This window comes from Xyrauchen texanus, chromosome 15, assembly GCF_025860055.1.
Source record: "Xyrauchen texanus isolate HMW12.3.18 chromosome 15, RBS_HiC_50CHRs, whole genome shotgun sequence".
NCBI lineage: Eukaryota > Metazoa > Chordata > Actinopteri > Cypriniformes > Catostomidae > Xyrauchen > Xyrauchen texanus.
This window is the reverse complement of record NC_068290.1, coordinates 8,041,410-8,054,093: the sequence shown is the minus strand read 5'-3', so window position 1 is coordinate 8,054,093 and position 12,684 is coordinate 8,041,410. Positions and strand designations below refer to the sequence as shown.

General features: G+C 36.1%; 1 protein-coding gene and 1 pseudogene across 1 annotated transcript; both read right to left on the bottom strand.

Moving 5' to 3' along the window:
* Window positions 1-660: 660 nt before the first annotated feature.
* Window positions 661-5,836, bottom strand: si:dkey-7j14.6 (uncharacterized protein LOC556585 homolog). The gene is made up of 7 exons (XM_052144351.1): window positions 5,670-5,836; window positions 3,480-3,678; window positions 3,160-3,261; window positions 2,849-2,905; window positions 2,091-2,246; window positions 1,847-1,960; window positions 661-1,024 (listed from the first exon to the last, which is right to left on the bottom strand). The coding sequence occupies exons 2-7, from the start codon at window positions 3,645-3,647 to the stop codon at window positions 947-949; spliced, it is 675 nt and encodes a 224-aa protein (XP_052000311.1). The 5' UTR covers window positions 3,648-3,678; window positions 5,670-5,836; the 3' UTR covers window positions 661-946.
* A 556-nt stretch (window positions 5,837-6,392) lies between these two features.
* Window positions 6,393-10,217, bottom strand: LOC127656136 (semaphorin-4B-like; annotated as a pseudogene).
* Between the last annotated feature and the right edge of the window lie 2,467 nt (window positions 10,218-12,684).

Sequence of the window (12,684 nt, the reverse complement as noted above, 5' to 3'; positions counted from 1 at the left end):
AAGAACTTAAAATGAGCAATATTTTTAAAGTGTACTTGGTAATGGCATCTGCTACTCTTGGTCCTGGGATTTTGTACGGTAGGTCAGCAGTTTTCTTGGGTCAAATCTACAGCAAAGCTATTCGCTTTGAGTGCAACAGGTCTTTTGTTAAAACCCCATACCAGATAAAGTTTTTATATAGTTAGCCAAAATTGCTGGAGTACATCTGTGGATGTAAATCAGGAGCAGAACGTTTTGGTTTGTAGTTTGTTTTGCAATTTCAGTGGACTGATGATGAACAAGAGAGAATGGAGGGCATGTCTGGGCTGTGACAGGACAATTGCAACAAACACACAGCAAAACTTAAACTACAAATTCCAGTGACAACATTGCGATTATGACTCAAACAAAATTAACTACTGCTTGACAATTCCTCTGTATTAGACACATTGCTGCGGCAAGCCATTTCATAAAGTGGTGGGTGAATAATTGCCCACAGCAAAAAGTGGTGTGGACATTTCCCACTTGTAAATGATGCCTTTGTTTATGTGTGTGTGCGTCCTGGCTAGCAGAGTGCAAAACTTTTTTTTTATTGGCCAACTGGGGACAAATCAATCATAAGTATATCATTGATTCAGGTCTGACTGAAGGGTTTAAATTAATGCAATAAAAGAAATAAAATGAAAGGCAATGCATTTTATTTAGAATAAAAGTGTGCCACAAGGAACATGTCATGATCCCATACAAAAGTCTGTATAAAGGCATGTGCAATTATTTGAAAATTACTTTAACCATGTGATATCCATAGTAAGTGATACTACTAAAGATTACTCGCCATATACAAGGCAAATGGCTTCGTATTAAATCAAAAAAAAAAATAAAATAAAAAAATACAACAACTGTAGACCAATGATTAAACCTTTGGCTTGATATATGCCAAAATATTGGAGAATACAAATGTGACAGCTCAGGGTTTGGATGCACAGTCCACCCCATCCTTCAGAAGACTGGACTTACTGTTGTAAGGGTCACCATCTGTTTTATCCTGAAATAAATAGGCAAGATTTTGTTAGGTTGCATCTTAAATGTCAAAATCAGTCAATCAAAGATCTGCCATGTAGGGCCTACTATATTTCATAGTTATTTTTTACTAGAAATTCAACCCAAACTTTGAAATTCCAAAAACACATAAAGGCAGCATAAAAGTACAAGTAAATCCATCTGACTCCAGTAGTTTAATCCATGTCTTCTGAAATGCTATTACAAGAGTGGGTGAGAAACAGATCAATATTTAAATCCTTTTTTACTAGAAATCTCCACTTTCACCTTCTTTTGACGATTTGCATTCTTCGTGCATGTTGCCACCTACTAGGCAGGGAGGAGAATTGATAGTACAAAAGGACTTAATTATTGATCTGGATTTAACCAATCCATCCATCCATCCATCCATCTAAAAAAAAAAAATGGGCTAAATATTGGTTAATTTTACTTCATATATTGTTACTTTCATTTATTTTAATTGTTCTTACAGCAGAAAACATCTACTCTATCTATCTATCTATCTATCTTTCGGTCCTCTAAATAAGGGTTAAATGTAAATGGGCTAAAAAAAAAAATTTTTGTAACGTAACTAATGTTACTTCATAAATTGTTCCTTTCATTTATTTAAAATTTTCTTACAGCAGAAAACATCCATCCATCCATACTTTCAGTAATGACATCATGTTCTACACCATCATATATATATATATATACACATACATACACACACACACACACACACACACACACACATAAAACAATATATCCTTATATACCAATACATAGGAAGGTCCATATTTATGATCTATCCTAGGTTAAGTTTCACCTGTTTGGAAACCAGGCGGATGGCCCGACCGGAGATGACGGACAGGGTGATGCACACACACAGTTCAAGAAAAGACAATGACAGAAGAATACCCTTCACTCCATCCATCAAATTCTAAATAATAATAAAAAAAAACAACAAAAATAATGCATATGACATACGGACAATCAAGTTCTGTAATGGAAAATCCCAAACCGTAAATTAAAAAAACGAATCACCCATGTATCAGTAGATACAGACGTACAATAAATCGCCATCTCATGTATTGACACGACCAGTAACTCTCTCCATTACAAGAAGGGTCTTCCTCTGGTCTAATGCTGAGCATCCAACTGAAATAGCAGATTCCTCCCACAGCCACCACAGCACAGATCACACTCATGCTCAGCGTGGCTTTGATCTGCCAAAAGACAAAGAATACGACAGTGGCTTTTTTTACAGAATGCAGCACATTGCGTTCTGAGTGTTTTCAGGCCTTCAAAAAAAAAAAAATAAATATATATATATATATATATATTTTTTTTTTTTTTTATAACACACAGCTATTTAAACCAATACAAACATTTCACACAGTAGTAACCTAGAACAAAATAAGCCTCTTTTTGAAATTGATGGTTCTCGTCTGGATGCTGATTGGTCAATACAGCTCTCCAGCCATCCTAAAATACTTAATATAATAACAGCTATAGAGTGAAACACCTGCTGACATGTATATCACTGCGCACACAGGGACTAATTATTAACCTCAGTTTACATGTTAGGGATTATATCTTAATTATATATGTACTGTATATTTAAGGATTTTAAATATTTTATACTGTATTATATCTGAAGGGGTTGCAGGCATAATGGTGTTGTTAAGTTGTGCTTAACAACGCATTTTAGCCATGAATCATGACAATATTCATAAAACTATAATCCTGCAGAGATTAAGCTAAAATTATTTAATCTGTCCTCATTTAAGTAAAAAAAAAAAATCTGTAAAACTTTTAATTTACTCACCAGAGTAAGATTGGACCTCGAGTGTGCAACAATAGCCACAGACCCAGAGATGACAAACTGCCAAACAAATGTATTTATAATTACAACACGATATACATTATTTTAAAGTATCTTTAATTGATGACTTAATTGTATGATTTAACATTAACCAAAACTATTGATGCTGTATAAAAAGAAAAACACACAAAAACAATCTTCAAACAGTGTAATATACAGTAGACAAAAGAATAAAATACACATAGTGAACACCTAATAAAATATCAATATTTCAGTTATATTATAAAGAAAAATATTATATGTCTGTCACTCACCGGAAGTCCAAGAGCAAATATAATCTCAGCAGGAAGGGTGTTGATGACCAGTGTGATGGAGCACAGAGCCATGATCACCAAACCAGTAAACACCTGCACCAACTGCACAAAAACACACAAATCCACTTAACACACCATACTGCACATTGCATCCAACTTTTAAGTGGAAAATCTCTGTTCACGTCTCGGTTCACTGTACGCATGTTTTTTGTTGTTTTTACAAACTGAGGGACAAATCGATATTATATTCTGCTGCAAATAGAGATGAATTTGAAATTAACCCAGAATATTCCTTGAAACAATTATTGTGAAACTCTCACCCCCAGCGACAGGGGCTTTCCCTTCAGAAACATCCTGGTTGTTGGAGGCAGACTGGGCTTCTCTGGGTCAACAAAGCTCGCCTCTAGGTCCAGAGTTTTTTCCTCTATTGGGATAATATGAGTCACCACCGTCACTCCGTTTGCTGTAGTTGTCATTGAAGACGCCATATCTCACAGGTAAATGAGGCACACCTATATACTGCAACAATAAGGAAACAAAAATCACATTAAACAGGACCTGCTTCTTGTTTCCTGATAAAGGCTGCAATTATTATGGCTCACATTTCTAGTTTGCAGCCATGAATGTTTACATTTGATGTTTTAAAATGATCTATTTAAAATGGTATAATATACTAGTTCTTTAATGCCTTTATATGGTATTTTAAAACAGGCATTTGCAGGTTAAAAATGTCCTTATTGCCCCATTACACAACACACATACAACAAAAGGCTGTGTTTTGAAACCTAGTGAGCTGCCTACGTAGACAGTAGCTATGTTCAGACCAGAATCATAGTTTACCAATTACTGAACACTGCAAAATATATAAAAAGGTATACGGTCTACTATTTTCTGAAACACAACAATTCAAAAATGTTAAATGATAAACAATGTAAACAGTAGTATGCTACCTTGTTGTCACTTAACCTGGTTATTTTGTGCATATATATTATAAACTCTTGGCAATCCAATCAAATAATGAATCTATATACACACTGTGGTCGGTCACATACTGCACATTTTTAGCAAGTACAAAATAGGCCATTTGGGTATTCTGTGCATTACAGAAAAATTCACAGACCATGGACAGTGTACTTACACTATTTGGTACGCCATTCGGAACAAACCTTTCGTATACAGTACATACTCTAGAAATAGTAAGAGTAGTTTGTAGTATACTCTCCTGCACATACTCAAAAATACACTTTTTATATTTATGCATTTCGCAGACGCTTTTATCCAAAGCGACTTAGTGCACTTATTAAAGGGACAATTCCCCCGGAGCAACTTGGATTAAGTGTCTTGCTCAAGGACACAATGGTGGTGGCAGTGGGGATCGAACCAGCAACCTTCTGATTACCAGTGATGTGCTTTAGTCCACTACGCCACCACCACCACTCTTGAGATGATTAGGCTATATAAAAACAAATCTGTCCATGTAGGCAGCACACTAGGTTTTGAGACTATCACCGTGTCTCGTGTCGAAGGCTGCTAGGTAGGACGCGTCCTTTGAAGGCTGCAGTATACCGAGTGTGTTCCTATAAACAAGCCTCGTTTAAACGAGCCTTCATAGGGCAAACGGAAACGGAACTTAACATGGTTGCTATGACTGCGAGCGCTTTGAGTGAGAAGGGAACAAAGTCCCTCTGGATGGGAATGCATGAGTTACATTTTACGAGAGTTATAATGGTGTAAACAGAAAAGAAAATAGATTTTACAGGTGTAATTTTAGTCTACTAGTTTATTTTAATAATGTATTAATATTATTATAAATATGATATACTCTGCGCCCATCTAAACTGAGGTACTTAAACTTGGGAATTAACATATCTTGCGTTAGAACATATTTACGGGCGTAATTTTTTTTTAAATATTTTTAAAGACGACATCCTCCGAATTCCCGTTAAAGGTCGCATTCGATTGTCCTACGTCCTTTTCTGAAACTAGACAGCCTCTATGACGTATGCGGCTGACAAATGCGACATCAGGAGGACTCTCAGCCTTCGTTCTCCGGAGGCCATCTCGTGTAAACGAGGCTTGTTTAAAAGGAGAACGAACGGTATAGGCCTACTGCAGCCTTCAAAGGACTTGTCCTACCTAGCGCGCAGCCTTCGAAACGAGACACAGCTTAAGTTACCAAAATTGTAGGTAGGCAGCTCACTAAATTTCGAGACTGATTTCCAAAAACGCTGCTGACTAAGTAGGCGGCTAACAAGGTTTTGAGACTGTAAACCAGCGCTATATCCTTTAAAATACTGTATATAGGCAGCTCACTTAGTTTTGAGACTATATGATCACATATAGGAAAAACACTACTAGGTAGGCAGCACACCGCAGGTTTTGAGGCACAGCCAGAGAAGAAGTGATCAATCACTGAGTAGTTATTAGGTGCGTTTATTTACCGGAATGAACTAGACAGCACTGGAACATTGTTTGTGTCTAAACAAAAGAACTGTAACCTGTTTACTTACCGATTGCTAGGACAGACCCGTTGACATGCGTTCTCATTTACCAACTGAACAACAAAACTTTTACGGGAAATGAGAACTTCTTTCTCCTCCCACTGAAGTCGGTTAACCCGTTTGAGACCAGGATAATGTGGCGACAGCTGTGCATTAGGTCTCACTTAAGTTGAGTTGGAAAGTTCACACTAAGGCTTAGTAACTGCTAGTTAGTTTGTAACTAAGTCAGTGCTTAATTTGGTTGCACCACCTGTTCTTAATGCAAGACTTAACAAGTAGGTCGTAAGCTCTCCGTAAAGTGATGCGTAATCGCATATTATGACGTTTACCTGTATTTATGCTGTAAGCAACCTTCAAATTTGTACACAGAAGTGTTAAAAAGCCGCCAATTTCAGTTTGATCTTGTTACGGTTGATGTTCAAACCTTGTTTGCTCACCAAACAGCCAGCTGTAATAAATTATAACACGATACGTAATAAAACAAGATTTAATTAATTATATATTTAGCTTACGTAATTAACTATATGCAATAACTGTATCTAATATGTATCAGGGACAATAAATAAATACTCAACAGGCTGGAAAATAGATATTTATTCATTTTTAGATCTATCTCGTAATTCCTGACGATGTAAAGCCAAAACCCTTAAAATGACTGTTATAACAGCTCAAATAATACACAAGTTCTAACTGAAGAATTAATGCAAGTACTTTAGAAATTATAAGCTTTAACATTTCTGCCTTTAAACCCTCCAAAAATGTGCCCCATTCACTTCCATTGTAAGTGTGGTAATCAACATCATGCCACAAATGCTGATGATTGAGATTGAGTATTGAACCCAAAATATTCAATTTATTCAGATACGTAGTTTGCAGTGCTTCATGGAATTGTAATTCATTCCCTCAGTAAAGATGTTAAAAGTATTCAGTCCTGTACCTTTGTCTTTTTGTCCGATGTTTTTAATATTTTTTGCTTCAAATTAAAGTTTGTAATGTGATTTCACCCCAGATCTTGTTGGTTCTATACATAGCTTAGAACATTGATTAGGATTTTATGAAATACTTTTGGAAAAAAATGAATGGGGAAAAATAATGTTCTTAGGGAACAAAGATGGCTAAAAAGTGGACGGGCACTTTTGCATGTAGCTAGTGGCGCAAACATTACACACCATACCTTCGACCCAAATTTAGACACTCCTGGCTGTCTCAGTCATTATTACCTTGCAGAGTTTGCCATCTGCGTTTGACTGGTGTGACCAGTGGTTTTCATGTAAATCATATGACTTGTAGTCCCCTGAAAATCTGCTTTAATATCTGTAAGACTAAAACCACACACTGCTGATAGACCAGACGAAGATGATCTGATAGAGAGAACGAGAGATGGAAGAAAGTTTAAACAGAAGTCAGAACTGTGAATCTGTCCTGATAAAGGTTTTGATTGAAATGTCTCCATTTGCACCATTTGGGGGTAAAGACTCCGTAGAATAGAGTGCTGTCTGGAGACTCATCATCCGGTGGGGACAGTGTGACAATATCCTGCAGCATGTTAAACTGGAGCTCTTGCCCTTGTTGGCAAACCAGCTGAGCCTTAGCAAAGGATGTCCAGCGCTTCTGTAGGACACGGTTTCCTCCTTTATCATCCTGGTTTAAAAGTAATTGTTTTGTTAAAGAGAAATTCTGATGAAAATATAAAAACTAGATAGGATCATGTGCAGAATCCACTAGATATTCTTCAAACAATCTGGTTAGAGGTTTGCTATAAACCCCTAATCTAAGTACTGTATTAAACTTTGGCAATTAATCAAGCCCGAGCCACTTAAGGTACAGACTTGTAGGAATAGGTCACCCAAAAATGAAAATTCTCTCATCATTTGCTCATGGACCAACAGAGCTGAGATATTCTTGTAAAAATATTTGTTTGTGTTCAGCAAAAGAAAGAAAGTCAGACACACCTGTGATAACATGAGGGTGAGTAAATTATGAGAATTGTCATTTTGGGTGAACTATCCCTTTAAGAAATTTCTCCCATTGACATAGATAGAACATTCAGCAAAAACATTACAGAGATCGCTGATGTCATTGTAATGCATACGGAGTTGCAATTGGTCTTCTTTCTGACATCTATTAGCATCAGGGCCATAGCAGGGAATTCTGGGCCCCCTGACTATATATTGCTCTGGGCCCCTTTCCTATTAAAATTATATAGTTTTGAATTTGTTGTGGGCCCCCCTGTTTCTCTGGGCCCCTAGAATCGTTACCATTTTTCACCCCACTAGCTACGTCCTGATTAGCATACTGAAATGTGATGCTTGATTTCATTACCTAAAACTGTAACCCAATTCTTTTGATGCCTTGCAAGCACTGATATAACAGAACATTCCAATTCACTAATTGATCTAAGTAAGGATAGCAATTTATTCTGATTCAGAATAAGAGAGAACCTCACCGTGCAAACCTGGGCCACACGAGACACAGTGAAAGAGTTCACAAATGAGTCCCCTTTCAAGTTCCCATCCTCAGTGAAGAACAACAGGATCTTGCCTTCACTGGTGATATGTGTAGAACTTATGAAGACTCCAATGACTCAGTTATAATAAAAAAAAACATTCCACCTCAATCTCACAAATTCAAACCATTGTTTGAAGTTAGACATGCATAATTAAGAAATACATAAAATTCAGAGCTTCATAGTAGCCTTATGTTTGGGTCAGACGGAGTATAGACAAACCATTCAACAATTTCGGTACGTTTTCAAGAGCCAAGTTGTTGCATGTGTCTTTGCTAAGACAGCGAGAAATTACATGCATGTCCCCAAAGTAGCCAACGTTGGTCGCTGTATAGAGCTCTTCATCTGTAAACAGTGAGGTCGCAGTTATGTATAAAATGTGAAGTGAAAAATTAGCACTTAGATAGTTCACCCAAAAATGAGGGCAGAAAATAAATATGGGATTACCTCAAAATTGTTCAGATGCAATAACTTTGTTTAAAGTGACAGTTCACCAAAACATTTAGATTCTGTCATCATTTACTCACCATCATGTTGCTTCAACACTGTATAACTTTCTTTCTTCTGTGGAACACAATTAAAGACGTTAATTAAAAGCCCCCATTCACTTTCATTGCATCTTTTTTCCATACAATGAAAGTGCATAGTGACTGAGAGTAACATTTTGCCTAAAGTCTCATCTTTTGTGTTCCATGAAAGACAGAATGTCAATTAGTTTGGAACAAAATGAGGATTTGTAAATGCATTTGTGGGTGAATTGTCCTTTTAACCAAAGTTATTTCATCTGAGTATTTTTTAGGTAATCCTAAATTTAGTTTCTGCCTTCTCACCAACAAGGATGGCTGTGTTCCTCTGGGTTGAGCTGTAGGGATAGCAGTTTTTGTCATCCTTTCTGTCTCTGTTGGTGCTCAGAGAACTTGCTGGCTACAGCAAGTTCTCTGCTGTAAAACAGTGATGTCTGGTTTGTTAGTGTTTAGGCTTAAATCTATTGATCTTTGTAATTCATTGGAACTTACAATGATAATGCCTTGTGGTCCATATGCATTTGTTTCACAGATATAGAGGTGTGTAGAGTTGAAATACTGTAGAATATGGATGAAGTTGCTGCAGTCCTGTAGAGTATTGGAGAAACATATAGCTCAATGTAAAACAGTTAAAGAATGGGCAAGGAGGAGGCGAGAACTGGCTTGTCAATGTAAATAATAATTTAATGAAAACTCAAAAACACATAAACAAACACAATTGACGGACATGCCCGTAATTCTCTCTCTCGAACAATTGTCACCGGCTGCCTTTATCCCTCGCGCGCCTCATCAGGCCGATTGGGGACCGGGCGCGCGATATTCCGACCCGGCCCCGCCCCCCTCCGCTCCACACTCAACAATAATCAATTAACTATAAATATGCTCTGGAAGATGTATTTAAAATAAATATTAGACTTTAAAAATCTTGAATCACATTTAATGACAGTAAATAGAAATGTTTAGAATAGAATTCTACAAGGAAATTCTAAATACAGAGTTCCAGGATGAATTAGCAATGGCACATACCATCTTTGAGGCCATTGTACATCTATTCAGATTAACATTTGATGGTGTTCAATCAAACTGTAAAAATAAGTGTAATCAGATCTTAAAAAGTTTAAAGCAGCAGAATCAAACATTCCTGCATATGCTAATAGAAATATAACAGTAAATGTTTGCAAATGATTTCCCCATAACATAACTGCTACAGAACCCTAGTCACCTTGTCTTTGAGTGTGATATTATCAGGCTGACTGGCGTCCAGTGAGAGCACAGCATCTCGTGCGCCAACAAACAGTGTGAGCATCAGTGCTGAGCAGCAGAGTGGTGGAATTCTTCACAGTAGAGCTGTGGTAGATGCCCAAGACACGCTCTGGACTTCCTGTGGGAGAAAAACACAAACAGTGATTAAGTTACAGGGTGAATGACATGATGGCCATTTGTTTGTCCTGAACTATTAATTTATAAAAAAAAGAAAAAAAGGGACATACTTTATATTAGGTGTCTTTAACTACTATACTTAAACATTTACTACAATATACTTATAGTATTTCAATTAAGTAACTGTCATTCCTTTCCGTGCAAACATGCGTTCTTTTCCTTTATATGTAAATTAGGCTAATTATAGATTGTGTTTTAATAACAAAAATTAAAAGCAATGTTTGTGTACATATTCTGTTGATCGTGCCAGCAGTAATTAATTAAATAATGATCAAAATATGGATCATTATAACATGCAAATATCTAGATAAGCAGTGTAGTCTAGCACACTTTTGGCTTCTCTTAAACTCTACATTGCGAAATAAGTTTATTCTTAAAACGTCCCCGGATATATAAGTCAGGCATATGAGGTATCATTTGAAATCTTAGAATCTGTGCTTATCTTAGATAACCTCAATTCTGCATTTAATGTTACATAAAATAACAAAACAAGGGCTATAAATACATCTGCGTCTAAAAAAGCGCCACCTAGAGGTTAAGTGGTGTAAATACTATTGTGAATATAAAGGTTTTTCACATAAAACTTATAAATGTACAAGTCATACTGTATATCTAATGAAAGCTTTCATTCTCAGCAATGCGAGTTATCAGGAATACATTTATTTTGTTGCCCTAATACCGCAGTTCAAAACATTTTCAAAAGAATCACAAAGTGAAAAACAAACTTTTTTTATGCTGCAATTAATGCAGCTGAAAGCCCAAATTTGATATATAATTGTCCAGAACAAAATATGCAGTCCAGCAGAAAAGGCATGCTAAACAAATCATCGTAAAAATATGTTATTGACTATTGGGGATAAAATGTTTTATATCATAGCAAAGGGGAAAATCTCAGATTTATAATGACACTTAGACTGAGCTTCTAGTCCACTCGATATTCGATGAAACAATTGGGGTGGTGCATGAACTGAAAATTAGACTGAATGTTTATGGACGAGCCCATCTGTGATGGCTAAAATGTGTCAGAGTGCAGCGACATTTCATATCTGTCGTTTGTGATGGAAGGTGATAAAAGGGAAAAAAAAAATTCCTAGCACTTGCTGCTATCTAGTGGAAAATAAATGAGACTTTGTAAAAGGAGCTCGAGTGAACAGAACCAGAATTACATGCTTTCAAAGTTAGGACAACAATTTTGTTTACATTTCAGTTCATCATAAAATTGTAAACATATACAATACTTATTTGGAATAATCTGAGTCTTTTTTCTTTCTTTTTTTTTTTGCAGTTATTCCACAGTATGTGTGAATTGTGAGATTTTACATTCAGAATCAGAATTCAGAAATGTCAGAGTCTGGGGATTGTGCACACAAATTGTGTTCAGTTTTTTTGAGGGCACGTTTGCACTGTTGCCTGCATTATTCCTTAAATGAAATGTGTGCAAAACCAGGGCAGACAGCGTGTGCAAATATATGTTGCTTTTTCCAGGCACGATTCATTCTTGGCAAATTCCCCCTAAATGTCAAAAGGTGGTGATTTGTTTGACACCACCAGAGAGAGAAACTAGAATTCAAAGTTATTGAGTAAATATATTGGCTTGTCAGTCTTCTATTGATTTTGTTATCTTATGTTTATGTTCTCAATTACTACAATTAGGGAATTGTTTATTCAAAACATATGGGATTTCCTTAAATAATTGCATTTTGAAAATTGAGATTAACATCTAAAAACCATGGTATTGATATCGTGCATGCCCAAAAAACATGGCATTATCATGGTAAAAATATTATTTCCCCTCAGGTTATCCATCTCATGAACAGTTAAAACTGCCCCATTGAGCAATAATTATGTGCAACACACATCTTAGTCTATTTAAATGTATCCAACATACATACCTCTTCTGCATTACATTCACTTCCACTGTATAGATCAGATTTGTACATAAGTGTGTGTGTGTGTGTGTGTGTGTGTATATATATATATTAGTCTATTTCTATATATACTTATATTTTGTATTGACTTTTTATTTATTATTATTGTTGTATTATTATCTGTCTTGTTATTGTATTGTTTGTGCACTGGAAACTTCTGTCACCAAGACAAATTCCTTGTATGGTTAAGCATACTTAGCAATAAAGCTCATTCTGATTCTGACTGATTCTTAAAATGTTCACCCTAGCTCAGTTTTCTGCAACTTAGTCTGAATCCTCAATTGTTGAAGTTTTGATCATTTATTTGACTATCATAGCGTCCAAAAATGTTTCTTCTTTTTTCTGTTAAATTTGCAGTTCTTAAAGTGAACTAGTATTTTGGCGCTCTAGTGAGCTGTAGTACATTACACAGTTAGAGCTCCTTGAGTACCATTAAATTGCAATAATAATATTCTGAATTTTCGTGACCACATTGTTCATTGTTATCTATTTTTACTCGTTGTGTGAAAATCAAGCTTAATTTAACTAGTCACTCCACAATGAGAAGCTCATGATCAGCACAGACGCTAGTCATTGGACGGCAAATGTCAGTCAGCAATTAACTGTTGTCTATGAGATCACAATGT